The sequence below is a fragment of the Magallana gigas genome, chromosome 4 (assembly GCF_963853765.1).
Source record: "Magallana gigas chromosome 4, xbMagGiga1.1, whole genome shotgun sequence".
Taxonomy (NCBI): domain Eukaryota; kingdom Metazoa; phylum Mollusca; class Bivalvia; order Ostreida; family Ostreidae; genus Magallana; species Magallana gigas.
In genome coordinates, this window is record NC_088856.1 from 34,819,854 (window position 1) to 34,838,222 (window position 18,369).

The 18,369-nt window shown below is 34.0% G+C and overlaps 3 protein-coding genes across 10 annotated transcripts in view; 2 read left to right on the forward strand and 1 right to left on the reverse strand.

Annotated features, from left to right (window-relative positions):
- Positions 1 to 681, forward strand: part of LOC105322367 (uncharacterized) — a 31,149-nt gene extending 30,468 nt beyond the window's left edge. For all 6 annotated transcript variants that reach the window (XM_034450016.2, XM_066082236.1, XM_034450007.2 and 3 more), the window contains one exon: positions 159 to 681. In XM_034450016.2, coding sequence (XP_034305907.2) covers positions 159 to 322 — 164 coding nt within the window. In that variant the 3' untranslated portion in view covers positions 323 to 681. The remainder of the gene's footprint in view (positions 1 to 158) is intronic.
- A 1,991-nt stretch (positions 682 to 2,672) lies between these two features.
- Positions 2,673 to 12,140, forward strand: LOC105322364 (uncharacterized). Of its 3 annotated transcripts, XM_020064885.3 has the most exons (4): positions 2,700 to 2,817; positions 3,727 to 3,803; positions 8,513 to 10,488; positions 10,925 to 12,140. In XM_020064885.3, exons 3-4 carry the CDS (start codon positions 8,520 to 8,522, stop codon positions 11,083 to 11,085), a joined length of 2,130 nt encoding a protein of 709 aa, XP_019920444.3. In that variant the 5' UTR covers positions 2,700 to 2,817; positions 3,727 to 3,803; positions 8,513 to 8,519; the 3' UTR covers positions 11,086 to 12,140. The 3 variants fall into 3 exon arrangements, with proteins under 3 accessions (XP_011419324.3, XP_019920444.3, XP_011419322.3); XM_011421022.4 differs by lacking the exon at positions 3,727 to 3,803 and having other exon boundaries at positions 2,673 to 2,817; XM_011421020.4 differs by lacking the exons at positions 2,700 to 2,817; positions 3,727 to 3,803 and adding an exon at positions 6,686 to 6,833.
- A 238-nt stretch (positions 12,141 to 12,378) lies between these two features.
- LOC105322362 (protein lin-37 homolog) lies at positions 12,379 to 18,211 on the reverse strand. Its single transcript, XM_011421019.4, has 8 exons — positions 18,053 to 18,211; positions 16,055 to 16,130; positions 15,867 to 15,911; positions 15,418 to 15,524; positions 14,557 to 14,729; positions 14,092 to 14,211; positions 13,147 to 13,220; positions 12,379 to 13,007 (listed from the first exon to the last, which is right to left on the reverse strand). The coding sequence occupies exons 1-8, from the start codon at positions 18,078 to 18,080 to the stop codon at positions 12,914 to 12,916; spliced, it is 717 nt and encodes a 238-aa protein (XP_011419321.1). The 5' UTR covers positions 18,081 to 18,211; the 3' UTR covers positions 12,379 to 12,913.
- Positions 18,212 to 18,369: the final 158 nt, after the last annotated feature.

Genomic DNA, 18,369 nt, shown 5'->3' on the forward strand with positions numbered 1-18,369 from the left:
AATTCACAGATCTATACAAAAAAAAAATAAACCTCAGAATTGTAAATCATAGATTTGATTTGTTTTTACAAAATTAATTTAGAGTAATTAACTTTTTTATCAAAGTATTTCTCTGAACGAAAAGTATCTAAATACGATGGTCATTATTTTATTTTCAGAGACAATTTCAATGCAACGATTCTACGTCATCGTCGGTGTTATGGCGGCTGTCATCTTCTTACAGTTACTGGTAATCATCGGTATGCACTTTTCTTCCAAAAGATCATCTTCATCCAAGGCAGATACTACGGGAAAAACGAATCCATCATTTAATAATTATTAGTACAAGGAGGTTAGGATAGAGATACATGTAATTAGAATAATCAAAAATAAAGCGAACGGGAGAATGTAGGACTGATTAAGGACCGTTGAATATATACAGAACATATATTTTGCACTTTCTTCATGTATATATATATGTTTGTGTGTATGATTTTTTTCTTTATTCTTTTTATATTATTTTTACGTTTTTATATCGCTTTTTGGGGTTCTTATTTTAGAGTATAACATTTACAGTTTTTGAAAAGCATTATATACTTGACAATTTGAAACAAAATACTTACACCTAATTTTATGTATTTTCTTTTATCTAACACATATCATGTTTTTTCTTTACATTTATGATTAAAACAATATCGTTTCTATGATTTGTTCATTTTGAATGAAAGTTTAATTCATCATTAGTTTGTTTGTTAAGATTAATGTATATAAACTCAAACATTCCATCTTTGGCACTAACAACAAACAAGAAATGTTTGTAAAACACTTATTCCCCCTCCCTTGGAAACAACTGCGAGGAAAAATGAACTGAAACTGCAAATAATGAAAACCTCTGCAAAGAAAATGAACGAAATGCATATAATTGAAATTTTTCTAAGTCTGATGCAAATAACTCAAAATCGCTTGATCATACCCAAAATTTTACTTTTCTACGATATTATATAAAAAAAAATAATCTGTATCCGAAATTGTATATCAGTAAGTAAAACCTGTGCGAAAAAATGAAGGGAAACTGCAAATAATTGAAATTTTTCTGAGTCTTAGGGGTATAACTCTGTCACAAATTTCGCAATCGCACCCAAAATCATACTTGATCTAGGTATTATTATGATAAACATGTATTATTATTATTAGTATTATTATATTGACTTATATAGCGCAAAATATAAATGTAGTTTCTATGCGTTGTACACTGTGTTAATAAAAGGGATGTGATTATAAATGCTATGTAAGAGATACTTTAAAAAAATATTAGTAAAGTGTTGATCAATCAACCGAAGCTTATCTAAAACATAATTAAAGGGTGAGCAGGATATTTACATACGTAGTCTTTACATTCTACTCGTCTATGTTTTATATTCACGCTTGAACAACAGTGTTTTGAGGGTCTTGCAGAATGCTCCGTGTGTTTTAAGCTTACTAAGTTCCAATGGTAGTTCATTCCACAGTTGGGCACCTAGAATGTTTATAGCTCTTGCGCCGTATTTATTTGATGACCTCTTAAGTACCAGTTTCCATTGGTCAAATGATGATCTCATTGTCCTGTGTGGTTGGTAGACAGAACATAGTTCGCTCAAGTATGTTGGTGCTGTTGAGTAATGTAATGATTTGTGGATGGTTGTCAGTACTTTGAATATAACACGTTGTTTTACAGGCAGCCAGTGTAGTTCTTGAAGTACTGGCATAATGTGTTGTCTGTAATGTGTTTTTGTTAGACAACGTGTAGCACTGTTTTGAGCCACTTGTAACTGGTGCATCTGACGATCGGTTATGCCAAGCAGGAGGGCATTGTGGTAGTCAAGATGGGATATGACTGTTGCATTGATGACATTTGTACAAGCTTCTTGGGTGAGATGGTGTTTCACCTTCGAGATTCTCCGGATGTTAAAGTATATCTTTCTGGCGACAGAGCTGACTTGTTTCTCCATTGATAGGGTAGTGTCTAAGACAGCACCAAGGTTTTTTTTACATTGGGCCTAGGTGTTACTATTGCCTCGCCAATCTTAATGCTGATATCTCTCAGACGGCACTGGTTGTGGGAACTAGCAACCACCATTACCTCAGTTTTTGCGTCGTTTAGTTTGTGTTTATTCACAGTCATCCATAATCGAACAGATGCTATGCAGTTTTCCATGGTTTTGACTTGAAAGTTACGCATGGTTGTGTCTTTAACACTCAATCGGCTGTAAAGTTGTGTGTCATCTGCAAATCCATGGCGGTTAATAGCATAGTAATAATAGCATATCATAATAGCATACTGTATATCAAATTTCATTTCAATATGTGTATCCTCTGCGAAGAAAATAAACGGAAACTGTTAGTAAACCGACCGACAGACCGACAGACACCAGCAAAACAATATGCCCTCCCTTCTTCGAAGGGGAACATAAAAATACAACTTGTCCGTACTGTAATAAAATGAGCAGTTGTTATTATTATAGTAAGAGGGTTTATATCTACTTGTAAAAAGAAACGTTACCTCAAAGGAAGAGTCAACCCACGTGTATGGAAGTTACTACTACAACTTTAAGGATAATTACTATAACTTTTTAGGTAACTGTCGTTAATCCGTGCATTTCAATCAATATCGACTTAATTAACAATTTATTGGACCAGACATGCTTAACGTGACGTTAAGCTGAGACATTCAAATGATGTTGCTCCAAGAATAGTATCGATTTATTTTCCTATCCCATCTTCCATTGCTTTGTTTTTTAACACAAATAAGCCGATTGTTGTAAAAGGATCTGGACATTTGGAATGCTATCGTAGCCAGGGGTAAGTTATAGAACAATGAATGAATCCATGCAGAAAAATTCTCTAGGTCAAAGCGGTTTAATGCTGTATGTGTGTGTGTGTGTGATTGATGAATCAATTCCTCACTACTTGTAAACGTCTAGTAAATATGCATACACGTATTTAGATGTTGGGGAAAGGGAAAACCCTTTTGTAATCCAGGGATGTATAAAAAATATCGTAGCAGTTAGCCCCTATTAGTTGCTAGGTTATAAACATGTATCTAGGTCGCATTGCTTGAGGTAGCTGCTACTGTCTTGAACTCCGCCAAAGACTGCATGAAGGATTGTAACGACTACTTTGCTCTACGTAGTCGCTACGATCTTGAACTATCTTTACCGTTATATAACTAGCGTAAATTTAATAATAATAATTACGTTCAATTCGACCGACAGATACCTACATGTAGCTAGGGTTCATGTAGTTTTTACGATACTCAGTCTTGCAATCAATGTTATCATACGCGTTATTATGTTACCTATACAACTTTAAAAATAAATCAGAGATTATAAGCATATACATATAAAGACAAATACCGATAATTCTGAGTTGCCGGGTCAAATAACCTTTAAGTAATTTGTATGATAATTTCATGATTTCATAGAAGTTGCGTTTTATTTTCTCCTTTCAATTTGATATTTGAGTCAGATTAAAGTCATATCTATATAGACTGTTGACACTTCATTGAAAACAAATGTTTTTAGGCGACAACAAATACATTCCTATAAAATAATATTTCATACAGAGTTACAAAGTTGTGTTAAAGATATACGCCGATATTATCCGATATGTACAATTCAAATTATTCAAACAGTATAACATTTCATGTTCATCCATATACTTGTGAACTTAATTTAACTTTTAGACACATGTGTGTTTATTTTATCCTAGGTTGTCGTTATCTAATCGATAACACTGTTATCCTACGGTTGGGATGCCATCATTCAGTTGATCACATTTTGTGTAAGGTATGTAGCAAGCGTCGCATAATTATAATATTTTGCCTTACGATGCAAATATTCTATTGCGTTTTGTAACAAATGTACCCCAAATATGGCAACGTATCTATTACTCTGATGTTTTGTATCGCGACAGGCAGTAGGCTTCTTATTCATGAAGCATACCTTGTTTTGAAACGAAATCTACAAACGCGACTTCAAAGTCAACAACAGCGAAAAGACAATCCCAGCACTGGTGGCTAGAAAGCCATTTCTATATAGCGGTAGTTGTTATTTTTTAAAAATCCAATGGTGGCATATTTGAGATTTTTTTTTTTTTACATAATTAACCTAAATAGATAAGAAAAGGCATTTGAAGAACGTGTACTCAAGTAAACCATTTCACTGATGATCTTTATACCCCTCTCTTTAAGGAGAGGAACTTGTAAGTTGTTAGAACTTGTTTCTGATCCTTTTGTTTAGTCAATAAAATATGTTCAAAACAAAAAAACCTCTCTATTGTTCTGCATTACTTAGATTTTCGCTTTGTATCTATTCAGTGACAAAAATTTTGGAACCATGCATAAAATAACATTTTCAAACCAAAAGAATTTATACAAAGATTTAATATTGACCATGCAGAGAGTTGTCTGGAACTGTTTTCATTTCAATCCACTTGTTAGATAAGTAAATATAGGTATTTATATATGTATTGTGTGTTTAAAAAAGGGAAATGGATGAGGAAAAAGAAAGAAAAAAGGGGGAAAAAAATTAGATTTGAATGTTTTTAAAATAGCTGGTATCATACATGTTTGTTTAAAGATTAATTTTGATAGTCTATGCTTAAAGCTTCAGCGAAATTTATAGCAATTGGAGCTGCAATTTTCATGTTTTTTTTTTTTTTTTACGAAAATGTTGTTTTCTACAAAAAATTTATTGTTTTTAAATTTCTGTTAACTATAATTTAGTGGGAAAAGCCGTTTTAAAGCCTTAATTTGAGAAAAAAATAAATTTTTGTCGTACTGTGCAAAAACTATTCTGCTATATATTCCTTATAAGAGAAATTATTCTTCTGACAAAAATTAATGATTTTTTCAAATTTTATCTATCATAAAAGTTTAAGTTACATGCAGACTTATCATACTAGCAGGTTTTTGCAGCAAAATAAAATTCTAAAAAATACAGCTCATATTGCTTTAAGAGTCTTTCGGTTATTTGTTTCTTTGCGGGTTTTTTTTTATTGGGAGGTGGGGGGGGGGGGGGGGGGGGAGAGAGTTAGTCGTTTATAGAGGAGTTTCAAGAGCGTCAAGCGTACGTATAACAAATACACTGTATATTTCGGTAAGCCAACATGTAAAATAAAATATATGATTTCTCTACCATTCCGCCTACCTACTCCCCTCCATGTTCTTACTAACCCTATAAGAAACGTAAGAGTATACAGAACGTATTGGGTTTTTTTCACGGACAGATGTGTTAAATAAACCCTAAAAATCTTAATTCAACCAGTATCACATAATTACAATAAGTCTTATTTACTTTACAACTCCTTATGGAAGTATATGCACACGTTATATGATTCAACATTAAATCAAAGAAAGGACAGTTTCAGAATTACTAACAAACGTTACGATTCATCTTATGAAGCAAAATTGTATAGTTGTCTTTTCATATTTGAATCGTAATTCCCATCAGGTTAATTAAAATGTGTTTCTTTTCTCAATTTATTTGACACAAACAATGAAAAAAAGAAGATGGGGGAACAAGATAGCGCAAATGCCCATTTGGTTAAGTCGTGAAGTACAATTTCAAATTTAATTTTTACCAACTTGATATACTTGATGTTATAATAAAAGTTAACAAAAGCACAATTTTTAACAATATTCAGTTTTGAATATTTTAACAAACGATAAGGAAAAAAAATCTAAAGTTTTGGTAGTACCGAACCCACAACCTAAAAATCCTAGCTCTATAATGTTACCCAATGCCTGGTGCTCTAACCACTGAGCCATTTCAGTTACAACAAACACCATCGTTAAATGCGATATGGGACTTACCCCTACGAATTTACGGACTTGTATTATTTTTCTAAAACGTTCAATTGTTGCGATACAAAATAACATTTTTAAAGTATAGCGGGTCATCTCTCTACGTTTTCGTTGATTGAAATCGGTTTGATTTTCTATAAACCTTATATAGACTATGACAAAAATATGGAGTTCAGACCCACTCTATAAAAGAAAAGGCGTTGAAGTTCTAAAAATGACACTATAAGTATTTATAGGTTTTGTTACGCATACGTCAGTTTTATTCAACCTATTCCAAATATTTAACATATCTAATGCTTATAACTCGATGTTATGTTAAATATACATTGTTTTCAATAATGTAAAAAGAAATTATGAGATTTGTTGATATTTTTATTTTATAGTATTTTATCTATCCTCATATGGGCAGTTTACACGCCTTATTCACCTATCTTCTTACCTGGATGTGTTTTAACTCGTCTCTCAAGTTTCTACAAAAAACAAAATATAAACAGAACCTAGTTCCTATTATGTCGACGGTTTATAAATTGAATTGTGTTGTAACAAAGAATATTGACCCGGGTTGAATAAATGTTGTCAAAAGATACAAAAGCAATGATTATGAAGTCCTATATCTTATTTTGTTTGAAAAATGTGCATTCAAGAACAGGACAATGCCTTTTTAATCCCTCAAAACGGCTGTCGAAGTGCGCAGCTACATAGGCTACTTATTTTGAAGATTTAAAAATCTGCAGGATGTTGTTTGGTGTCCTCTCTTCGTTACATTATTTGTGACACATTATAAATCTTCTAACTGACATTGCACACATCACTTCAAACATTACACATACTCATGAGGTATTTTGTCATTACGTGAAACGGATGTATCGCACAGTATATAACCCATCCACAAAATACAACCCAAACTGAAAAAAGAAATTAACTCTGTGCTTGCACTCAAGCCACTTCCGGTTTTAAAACTGTTGTTTACTTTAAAAAACAAGAAAATAATGACAAGCCTTCTTCATTATAAGTAAGTACTACATGTATTTCTGTCAGGTGAGGTTGATAAAAGAAATTTTTAGGTGGCATGGGACACCTCCATATTTAACATACGTCTGTTGAAATAAACTTTTAATGAAGGATATAGTTTAATGATCTTTCCCCCAAATTTTTACTAACAGTGTGGCGAAAAAGGTTAGAGCGTTCACTATTAATCGTAAACGCGTTAGTTGGAATCACCCTGGGGCTTTCATAGTTTTAAGTTTTTACCTTTCCGAGACATTTAAAAACATATATTTTCAGCATTTAAAAATTCTAAACCGGTGAAAGTATTTTGATTACTGAGTATATTGTACTTAATATCGACAGTTGTCCCGTACCAACTTAAATATGATTTATTAAAGTCACAGTAACATACTGAAAGACACTTAAATAAATAAATACGTCTCCATACATACCATAGTTTTGAAATAAAAGGATACAAAATGTTTACTAGTAACAAAGAGCAACAATTCTTTACATATCTGGTGCAAAAAGAGGGGGGAAACTATTTTTATTACCCCCCCCCCCCCCTGCAAACAAAGTTTGGGGGGTACATGTATATAGGAATCACCTTGTCCGTCCGTTCGTCTGTCTGTGCAATCGTGACTGGTCCATATCTTTCTTATGGAGAAACATTGGAAGTTCTTACTTCACTCAAAGATTGCTCATGACCTAAGGGTGTCTCATGACCTTGACCCAAGGTCATTCGGGCAAGGTCAAGGTCACTGGAAGAAAAAATGCAAAATTCGTGTCTGGTCCATATCTTTCCTATGGGGAAACATTGGAAGTTCTTACTTCACACAAAGATTGCTTATGACCTAAGGGTGTATCATGACCTTGAGCCAAGGTCATTTGAGCAAGGTCAAGGTCACTGGCAGAAAAAGTGCTAAATTCGTGTCCGGTCCATATCTTCCTTATTGAGAAGCATTGAATGTTCTTACTTCACACAAATATTGCTAATGACAAAAGGGTGTGTCATGATCTTACCCAAGGTCAATTGAGGAAGTTCAAGGTCATTTTTTCAAAAAAGCTAAATTCTGTCTGTGTCATGTCTTGTATTAATGGAAATATTAGAAGATATTAAAATTTGACACAAAGCTTGCTTGTCTCAGGCGACATAAAACTATTTAGATTCTCATCCCCGTCTCTCTGAAAATGGCCTGCCCCGATGAATTTTTTTTAAGGAAAAAAAATGTGTAGAAAAAAAAATTCGGAAAAAAATTGGGCTCAGTATACCAATAATTCAAAATTTTTAAATATTAAATGCTGCTTGATATGTGAATTTCATTTGATTCGAGTCATGGTTGTTAACGGAAGGATGCAAATGTCCTCATGCATTAACAGTTAACTTAAAAAAAATGGAATTAAAGGATAGAAATTGGTTTGTTTACTCCTATTAGCATTAACAGTTTTCAAAAATAGAGCAGTTGTTATTTATAGAAAATGGGCAGTGACATAGATTCATCCAATATTTTCTGTAATAGCAAAAATACACGCGTTATGATTTTTTTCTTAGCGGGGGTATCAATTGTGAGCTTGCTCACAGTACCTCTAGTTTTTATCAAAATAATTTTCATCAGTACAATGTTGCTAAGAATATAATGAGTTTTAGATTGTGAGATATATGTCGACATAAAAACCCAATTTATATCTATTCATGTCTTTCAGAAAAACCATGTGGCCATCCGGATATCATATTTTCATCTTCATCGTTCACCTCTCTTCAGCAGCCAGCTATAAATGTGATCGTACCGCACGGGTCTGTGAAACCTCCCTCACCGTGCAGCACTACCTCACTATGACTCACACAGTGAATTCAACGGTGTACCCATCCCGGGGGAAACTCTATGACTACAGGGTTACCGATCCTTCTACGTCAGCTACGGTACCTGTCGATGACGTCATCACGGCGGATGGGTGGGAGGCGAAACGACTTGTAATCGTTGTTAATCGAACGCTTCCTGGACCGGATATTGTCGTCTATGAAGGTCAAACATTGATTGTCCACGTCACAAACAGTTTGGCATCTGATTCCGTCACTATTCATTGGCACGGATTGCATCAGACGGGGACCCCTTACATGGATGGTGTTCCCTTTGTGACGCAATGTCCAATCGCAGCCGGACAAACGTTTACGTACGAGTTTCAAGCGTACCCATCGGGTACTTTTTGGTACCATTCTCACGTCGGATCTCAACGCACAAAAGGAATGTTTGGAGCTTTAATAATTTTAAAGAATGAAACGAATCCTATTCCAGAGCATATCTTACAGATTCAGGAATGGAATCACAATTGGGATTCGGATTATGGATTTGAAATGATGGTATATGGCTTAGTGGAAAACAGAACACAATTTATTCCATCGGAAAGTGTGGATGGGACTTTATTCAGTCTTTTAAAGGCACATTCTGGTTTGATCAACGGCAGAGGACGCTACTACTTCAACTATGAAACTGGTTCTCATAACGAGGCTCCATTAACAGTCTACAAAGTCAAACAAGGGAGTGTATACCGATTTCGAGCTATAGGAGTCGGGGCCCTTTATCCGTTTAGAGTTTCCGTGGATGGTCATATGATCACTGTTATAGAATCGGATGGGTTCCCCATACAGCCAGTGACTGTCGAATCGTTTATCATTAACCCTGGGGAGCGGTACGACTTCACATTGGTTGCAAACCAGACCATAGGAAATTATTGGATCCGTGGTAAGACCTTGGAAATGAATCGGGTAACCATGGCAGAGGCCATCTTACGGTATGATACCGCGCCGGAGAATGATCCAGTTACTACAAGAAAAGACTGTAAGGTCGCAGACGTCTGCCTGGTTTTGAATTGTCCATTTCAGTTCTATCCTGCAAGTGAAAACATAAAGTGTATCTTTTTTGATCAGTTGAGGTCAACAATCCCGAATGACCCTGCACCGGAAGTTGTTGAGGGGAGATTTTCAGAGTATTTCTTGAATTTCTTTTCAGAGGGAATGGTGAACGGTAAAATGTTTAAATTTCCTTCCGTTGCAGCTTTATCACAACCATCGGTGATAACTACGCAATGCGAAAAATGTAAAGGTATGAAGATGATGCAAATGTGTATGTGTACACATACGTTAAATTTGGATGCAAACGATACCGTTCAGATTGTCCTCTCAAACATTGGATCTCAGGCAGGCATGTCACATCCTATTCATATGCATGGACATTCATTTTACGTCTTGAAAACAGGATTTGGAAAATACAACGCAACAACCGGAAGGTTCCTTTCACAAACTGAAGATCTTGCATGTTTGGGTAGTTTACCCAAAGAGCAAAACATGTGTGACCAAGTCATTTGGGCTAACCAGTCCTGGAGAAATGGAAATATTCCTGGTTTGGAGCTTAACAATCCTCCTCGTAAAGATACGATTACCATTCCGGGTGGAGGCTATGTGGTGATTCGAATCAAGGCGAATAACCCAGGTCTGTGGTTCCTGCATTGTCACATTGAGTTCCACGCTACTCACGGAATGGGCCTGCTGCTGAATGAATCATTTGCCAATGTTCCAAAGGTTCCCCCAGGGTTTCCAACATGTAGCAATTTTGAGAAGGTTTCTTCTGCTAACGTTGATTCAAAAGAAACAAACGTTTTCGCGGCTGATACTCTTTTCTCAGGTATTTAAAGTACATAATGTACACGGTTTTTTATTGGTCTTTTTCACATGAAACAAACGATATTTTTCCTTACAAAAGAGCCTCGGACGTCGACAAGTTCGTTTGTTCATCGACAACATTCAGGAATTTGTGTTAATGTGTCTCAGGTTCCTTTGACTTTTAATTAAATATGTATGTATAATATTTAAAAGTCGGTTGATTTATTAATATTGCGGATTTATTAAATATTTTATTTTACCTATGCAATCAAATCAGGTTTCTTAAAATAGATGTGTTACTTTAAGTTTAATGAATTAATCAACATATGTCCACTGCATGGGTTTCCAGCAAAAAAAAAATATAAAGGATGTGTTAACCGCAGTCAGCACGCCCCGTCAATATTTTTATTGCTGTCTTTAAGAAATAAGATGATTTACACATGTTCCTCTACTTTTAGGTAAAATATCCGTCACCATATTTTGGATCGTGGTCGGAGTTTCGGCTGCCGTGATCCTCTCCCTTATAGCCGCCCTTGTCATTGTAATACGCTCCTCCAGAAAGGCGAAAACCAAGGGAAACTTCGAAGCCGTGGCCTGTTACCACGCTGAGCCACGATGACATCATTAACTGCTAGTTTTAGGATATTATTTTTAATTGTCGTGCGTGCTGTATACACCATCAAGTATACATGCATGCACCAGTTATTACTCAATACCTCATACACATGAATAATAAAATAATCAGTACAACAGATGTCATGAATTGTAGAATGTAAATTTATTTTTTTCTTTGCGATGATATCATTAAAAAATTGGGGCGGAATACGATTTTTCCCGCAAGAGTCAAATAAAGAGTGTGTGCAGGAGAGCCCCCAAAACATTCTTTGGTAACTTAACAGACTGTATGAATCCAGTTTGAGGAGTGGGATGGGGGGCAGATGGGGCAGGAAGATCCTATGATTGACCCTATCTAGATCTGAGATGAGATGTTTGGATCTCCTGTCGATCTTATCCATATTTGATCCATATAATAATTTCAGATTTTTTGTAAGTTCTTCAGATACTATGCTTCCTATCAATCTATACATATTTTTATAAGTAAAAAAAAAAATAAATACCAAAAGCGTAAGGAGACGACATGAAAGAAATATGAATGAGAAAAGTTGGGTATAAAATCCTTACGACAGGTTCTTGTGCTTTTAGACCATTTGTTTCATCAGCGTCGATAAATATGATGTACGCCTAATAGGGTGTATACAGTAAGGTCTGGCTGCGTTTTACAAAAGAACTTGCAACAAAGTTGTATATATTTTGAGTCTTACGGAATGCTCTGTTAGGCTTAAAAAAAAAAGTTGTGTGTTTAGGGTAACCTGACCTAACCTACAAAAAAGCCCCGATCTTGATGTCGGTTTTTCTCCGATTGTGAATTTTATATTATTTCTATTTAAAAATCCGTTTTTAAATATGACAGAAACAAACATTCTTAGGATTCATGCAAAGAAAAAATATAAAATAAAAAAAAATCCCTACCTACCTTACCTAATTTTTCATCAGTGTTACCCTAAACACACATTTTTTTTTATAGGCCTTATGAACAAAATTGATATTAAACCATTTATTTACAACTATTTTGATTTGAATAATTATATTTCACAGTCATTAAATTGAAACATTGATTAGTTTGTGATTAATAACAACAACTTATGTTATAATTGTTGTTTCTTCACTTGTATTTGTTTCTCCCATGATTTCATGGGCTTCTATTTATGACTTTGTTTGTTTGTTTACCAATAAATTGATTGTTGTTATACTTAATGGATTAATATTTCTTTTAACCATTCAATTTCAAATGAGAATTTATCAAACAAATATTATTTAATAATAATATTTATGATGCCTGAAACTAGACAAATTGTGAGAAAAACTTGTTTCATAAGTTCTAAAACAAGAATAACTAAATGATCAAGACTTAATATTTCTTCTCTCAGACAAAGTTGATATAACACATTTAAATTATTCTTCAATATATTGTTTGATTTCTAATGAGGAGATACTTCATCTTGACATACTTAATTATATTTTACAAACAATCAAATTTTACATAATACCTGCGATAGCACATACACTTTACAATGCAAGACAACATTCTAATACCCGGTACATGTTTTATAAATTGTTAAACAATATTAGAACTTCATTTCGAGAAAAGATACTGTAATACATAATGAAACTGAAGCATTTTATATGGGTGCATGGTCACCAAAAATACTTTTGAGAAAAATCATGACAAAATAAGACTATCTTATAATAAAACAGCAAATTATATGACAAATGAGAATGTTTTATATATTGCAGTTGCAGAATGCTTTACAACACTTCAGAAAAGTCATGTTAAGGCTGAAACATGATAAATGAGGAAGAATGGCAGTCTCAGGTTACATCACTAGCTAGACATCTTTCATCTGACAGTCAAATATATCCCGCAGTAGCTGCATGCTCTCCCCGTACCTCATCTCATTTATCCTTCCCTGATCGATCCAGCTGAAAAAAAAAAGATTTTTCATATTTAATTTGTAATTTACCCTCATTATCAAGGCTGACATGTCTCCTCACCTTCCAACACACAAAAAAAAATCACTTTAAGTCATGCAATAAAGCATGTCTTGTTCAATGTTCTGACCTTTGGCGCACTTGCTTCCACCTCTCCATGTGTTTCAATAGTAAACTCTCCGCCGGGGGAGCATCGTCTGCATCCTGTAATCAAAATCAAAACCTTACCATCATCCAATGCAATCACAATCGGGTCTACATGTGGTCAAACCACATTACTGTTGGGTAGCTTAATGTGATCATGACAAAATTTGTCATTTGTTAAAAAAGCTGACAATAGTCAATAAATATCAACAGACAGCTTACAAAAAAATCTGATATATCAATCCATCCAATTACCAAAATGTTAATTTGAGGTACAAAGTGGGGGATTCATTGTTATTAAAACTGTACAGTAAAACTATATACAGTCAAACTTCGTTATCTCGAACTAAATGGGAATGTTTAAAAACTTCGAGATACCCAATTATTCGAGATATCGAGGGTAAAAAACTTAAACAATAAGTGGTTGGAACTTACAAATCACCTCGACATATCCATTGTATTCGAGATAACAGTGTTTGAGATATGGAAGTTCAACTGTGTCTTTTCATCATATCTATCCCTACAACCCCTGTTTAACTTGCAGACCTCTTACAGTTCAAAATATTTCCCTGCAGAGGTCTCACCTGTGTGGACGTACATCTTACATTGCTGTGTTACTCAGTTGTGATGAAATTATCAAATTTTTAAGCACTTTTTCCAAGCCAGGAGAAAACTAACATCAAATATACAGGTAACTGCATAATTTAAAAGCAAAAATGCACATAAAACAAGAAATAAATACACAAAATCTTAGATCAGGTTTTATGTGCAATCAGGTGTAACATAATCAAAAGAGTTTATATACCTGCGCAATGAAGCCTATTTCAGAGTGTGTTCAGCTTTAAAGAGTGGGTCTTTGCTTTGGGTAAAGGGTGGGGGCTATATACAACGAAAAGGGAGTTATAGTCCGGGGTTCCGTGTAGGATCTTACCGATATGAAGAAGTAGGTCTTGGGTTGGGGTACAGGGTGGGGTATTCTGTAGTCTGTGTGGTCATCAGGGTCCTGTTTTATGGGAGGGGGCATCTTGTATATATCTGGAATTCTCTCTGTCTGCAATATGAAGAGGATAAATAGCCATGATTAATATTTTACTAGTTATGCACATCTTTAAAAATATGTACCGGTAGCTTTTTAAAGATTTTACAGTTTCTCAAAGAAACACTGTATACAATGTTACATTTATTTTGCTTCCCATTTATTTTTGCCATAATCAAGTGCCATTTCTCTTAAAGCTGTTTGATCACCATATCATATCGTATGGATACTGCATAAGAAAGTATTTATTTTGCATATGTATATCAAAAGGCAGTGTAGTAGTTTTCTGCATAATTTTTTCACTGTTTTTATGTAATGAATATGTTAACATGTAAAAAATGAACAGCAAAGAATGCCTACCTCTTCCTCACTGTTTGTGGGTGCTGGAGCCTCGGGCTCCGGTGACTGTGGGGGAGGGTCTCGGCTGTGGGGACTATTCTTCAGCCACGCCCGACAAATCGGATACAGAGGAGAATCCTCATCAAAGATGGCCAAGTCCACACTGCGATCAAACAGCTTCATGATGTATGTGTCTGTGAAGGGTGTAAGTTAGTCTGAATTACATACAGTATCATCATATACCATGCTTGGAGAATCTCAGTTATACTGTACAGCAGAACTCTTAGCAGAGCATTTAGAAGTACATGTGATTTTTATATTTCTATTGAAATCTATATGCAGTTAATTCAGCATCATATGATATTTTTAATATGACTGCATAATTATTCATGAATGAACGACTAAAGTCACAAAACAGTATCTCTAATACATGTACAGTGTATCTTTCTTTTATCTACTAACAATATAAACAAAGAGGCATTTATAATTCTTAAGATTTTCACTATTCTAAACATTTTTAAAGCAATATGAGCTGTATTTTCTAGAATATTATTTTGCTGCAAAAACCTGCTAGCATGCTTAGTCTGCATATAAATTAAACATTTATGATAAATAAGATTTGAAAAAATCATTAAGTTTTGTCAAAGGAAATATTTCTCTTCTAAGGAATATATAGCAAATCAATTTTTGTACAGGACGACAATAATTCAATTTTGCTCCAAATAAGGCTTCTTAACATTTTAGTAGAAAAGAACATTTTAGTAAAAAAAAAATTCAACATGAAAAATGCAGCTCATATTGCTTTAAATACCAGTTTTAAATTGAATCAAATATATTCCAGAAATGTCTTGCATTTATACACAGAATTCTATGGGTACCTACGTTGATATTGCCCCATCTCGTAGTCAGAATCATCTTTAGCTCTCTTCCTCTTTCTTCCTCGATTGGTGGAAGACCGTTTGCTAGGGGAGTGAACTGGTGATGGTTCACTGGAACAGAAATAATTGATAAATAAAACTACCTTTACCGGTACTAACTTGCGTATGGAAAATTGGAAAAATTGTTACTAATACGCCTTTATGTTCATGTATTTGTTATCTATTGTTTTTCTGATTTACTTGAGAAAATAATTGAAATTCAAGTTAAATTCTTAAACATTTGATTCTTCAAAGAATTTCTATTGAAATTACTGTTAGTAGAATCTGTGTCTGTTCTCTATTTTTCACTTTTCAAAATCTATGTATGATACTACTAACAATTCAATCAATATTTTCAAATTTGAATGCACATGTGTACAACAAAACTTTCTGAAACAAACATAATGGACAAACCTGAGACAAATATCTATTTCTCCACCTTCATCACTTGATTCTTGTCTACAAAATACAATGAGGGGAAGATAAATAAAAATTCATCAAACATTTCTATAATTTGTCAGTCAACATTTTTTCAAATAAACCTCTTAACTATGTTCACTGGATAAAAGTACATTTGATTTAGTGTTTACAGAATGTCATACCCATCATCCCTCTTGTCAACCAGGAGCTGTAATGCTGCATCAAATCTGTTTCTTGCTGAAGCAACTTCAGCCATATCTGAAATTTAAAGTGCTTCATTAGATATCACTCTGACTTTTGTTCTACTCTTTCCATAGAGAACTTTAATTTAATCTTTTAATTTTCATAGTAAAAAAAATATTAAATGTTGATTGAGTGAGCAACCTTTAGCTTATTGAACATATACATTATTTGATATATATTAGTATGTATACACAAATGCAAATGCTGTAAGAAAGTTGCAAATAATTAATGTTCATGTTTCAAAAGATAACTTTCATTCAAAATATGAAATGGCGTAATTCTTAGTTACAATTATTTACCATTCATCTGGTAAGTAAAATTTAACTTCAAAAATTAAAAATATCAACATGATCAAAGTTTAATTTACCATCATGAATAAATGTAACCCCGTAGAATTAGTAAATTGGGTTAATGCCACATTGCATTTATCCGAGTTTCAAATGCATTGACTTGACTTATATTGATTTGTTTACACCATGGCGTGTAACTAAAGAAATGTATAATCCAAGGTCAAATAAAGTTGGTCTGGGCACAGGCACCTGACATTACAATTTATTGTTCTCATATTAAATAGAAATCTATGTATTTACCCACTACCTTTTATAGCAGAAAGCACTCATTGCAGCCGTCTTGGATATAAAAACTGTCACATCATTTCGTTGCAAAAACAGTTGATATGGTAAAATGGGATTATAAAAGTATTTGAGATCAATCATGTGAAAATTTAGGTGACACGCAATGCGATTTATGTTTTAAATTTGCTACGAAGTAAGAAAAAGGGATGAATTCTATCGTTAAACTGGGTCCATAGGACATCTGTCATTTTAACGATAGAACATTCTATCTATCATGAAACATGTGAAACAGGTCCAGTACAATCACTAGATTTAGCTACGTAGCTTGATTTGCCTACATAGCTTTATTTACCTACCTGAAGTAGGTTTATTTAGTTACCTTTATGCAATTTTGCATTTTATGTAAAACAGACAAAAAGTCGCAAGGAACTGTCAATCTATATTTTTACTGTGTAGTTTTGTAAAAGCAATCCAGAGCAAAAATAGTTAAAACATCGCTGCATTTGAGCAGTTTTAAGGAAAACGTGCATTTCTATTGTTTGATTAACTGTATGACACCTTGTGTGCGATGAGGCATGGATAAGTGCGATTGCTTTATATTGTGCTGAATTATTACCAATCAATCATCAATGATCATGTTAACCAGAACTGTTCTTCTTTGTTGTCCCATTTAGAAAATAGCTGTTTGGTAACACATAAACAGTTATACATAGCCCCAAAACTTTTAAAACTTTGACTGCATTTGCACAAAAAGAGCAACAGTTTTAAGAGTGATTTTTTTATGAATTGTTTTCAGATCAGTTCAAAGTTGAAAATTGCTGCAGCACCTTAGTGCGACTTTTAGTACAAATGCCCATTTAAGACAAAAGTATGATTGAGTAGCTAAATAAACCTACTTCAGGTAGGTAAATTAAGCTATGTAGGTAAATCAAGCTATGTAGATAAATCTAGTGATTGTACTGGACCTGTGAAATATAAGCGATATCTGGGTTCAGGTCGCATAGTTGAATAGGACTCATCACCCCTCGCTCTCTATCACTCCCCCCCCCCCCCCCCCCCAAAAAAATACATCTTGCAATTCGAGAGAGAACCTTGTATATAATCATTGTGACTATATTTAGGTATTTCATTTGTGTGACATTTGACTGTGTGGTAAGGTGTCCAAAAAGCATAATCCAAATTAAACGAAAATGTCTCCCATTTTGTAGAAAAGGGATATCAAACAGGCAAACCGTCGTTTGACTAGACAATAAGAGTCATACCACCAAACGTCCATAAAAAGATGGGCCCTGTCCAACCTGAAAAATTCTTTAGTTAGTGCCCGATAAGTTCTGAGAACAATTGTTTTAACACAACCCTTACTTTGTTTGTTCTTTGACGCAGACATCATGCAGATTCCCAATTTATGATTTTCTTCCAATAGATAAAAATATATCTATGAGATCATTAGAGGTTTCTTTTGCTTTCAAACTACCGCCATTTTGAATTCTAATCCGAAGTGGATATGTAAAACGTATTTTGATTCGATATTGGGCTTCTGCAATTATTTTTACATCGCCCCTGGAATGTTTCGAGGTAAGACTATGAATTAGGGTTTAAGATATTTCATCGAAGATTAATGAAAATTCTTATTGATTTTTTTTATTCATTCAATTAAGATAAAAAGCATACCAAAAATA

Excerpts from the sequence above, each read along its gene's own strand:
- LOC105322362 (XM_011421019.4), bottom strand. The coding sequence starts at position 18,080 with ATGATGTCTGCGTCAAAGAACAAACAAA. Across the intron at positions 14,212-14,556 it reads CCACAAACAGTGAGGAAGAG|ACAGAGAGAATTCCAGATAT; the intron begins GTAGGCATTCTT and ends TTCATATTGCAG. Across the intron at positions 13,221-14,091 it reads AGACCTACTTCTTCATATCG|GATGCAGACGATGCTCCCCC; the intron begins GTAAGATCCTAC and ends TTTTGATTACAG.
- LOC105322364 (XM_011421020.4), top strand. The coding sequence starts at position 6,811 with ATGACAAGCCTTCTTCATTATAA. Across the intron at positions 6,834-8,512 it reads ACAAGCCTTCTTCATTATAA|AAAAACCATGTGGCCATCCG; the intron begins GTAAGTACTACA and ends CATGTCTTTCAG. Across the intron at positions 10,489-10,924 it reads GGCTGATACTCTTTTCTCAG|GTAAAATATCCGTCACCATA; the intron begins GTATTTAAAGTA and ends CTCTACTTTTAG.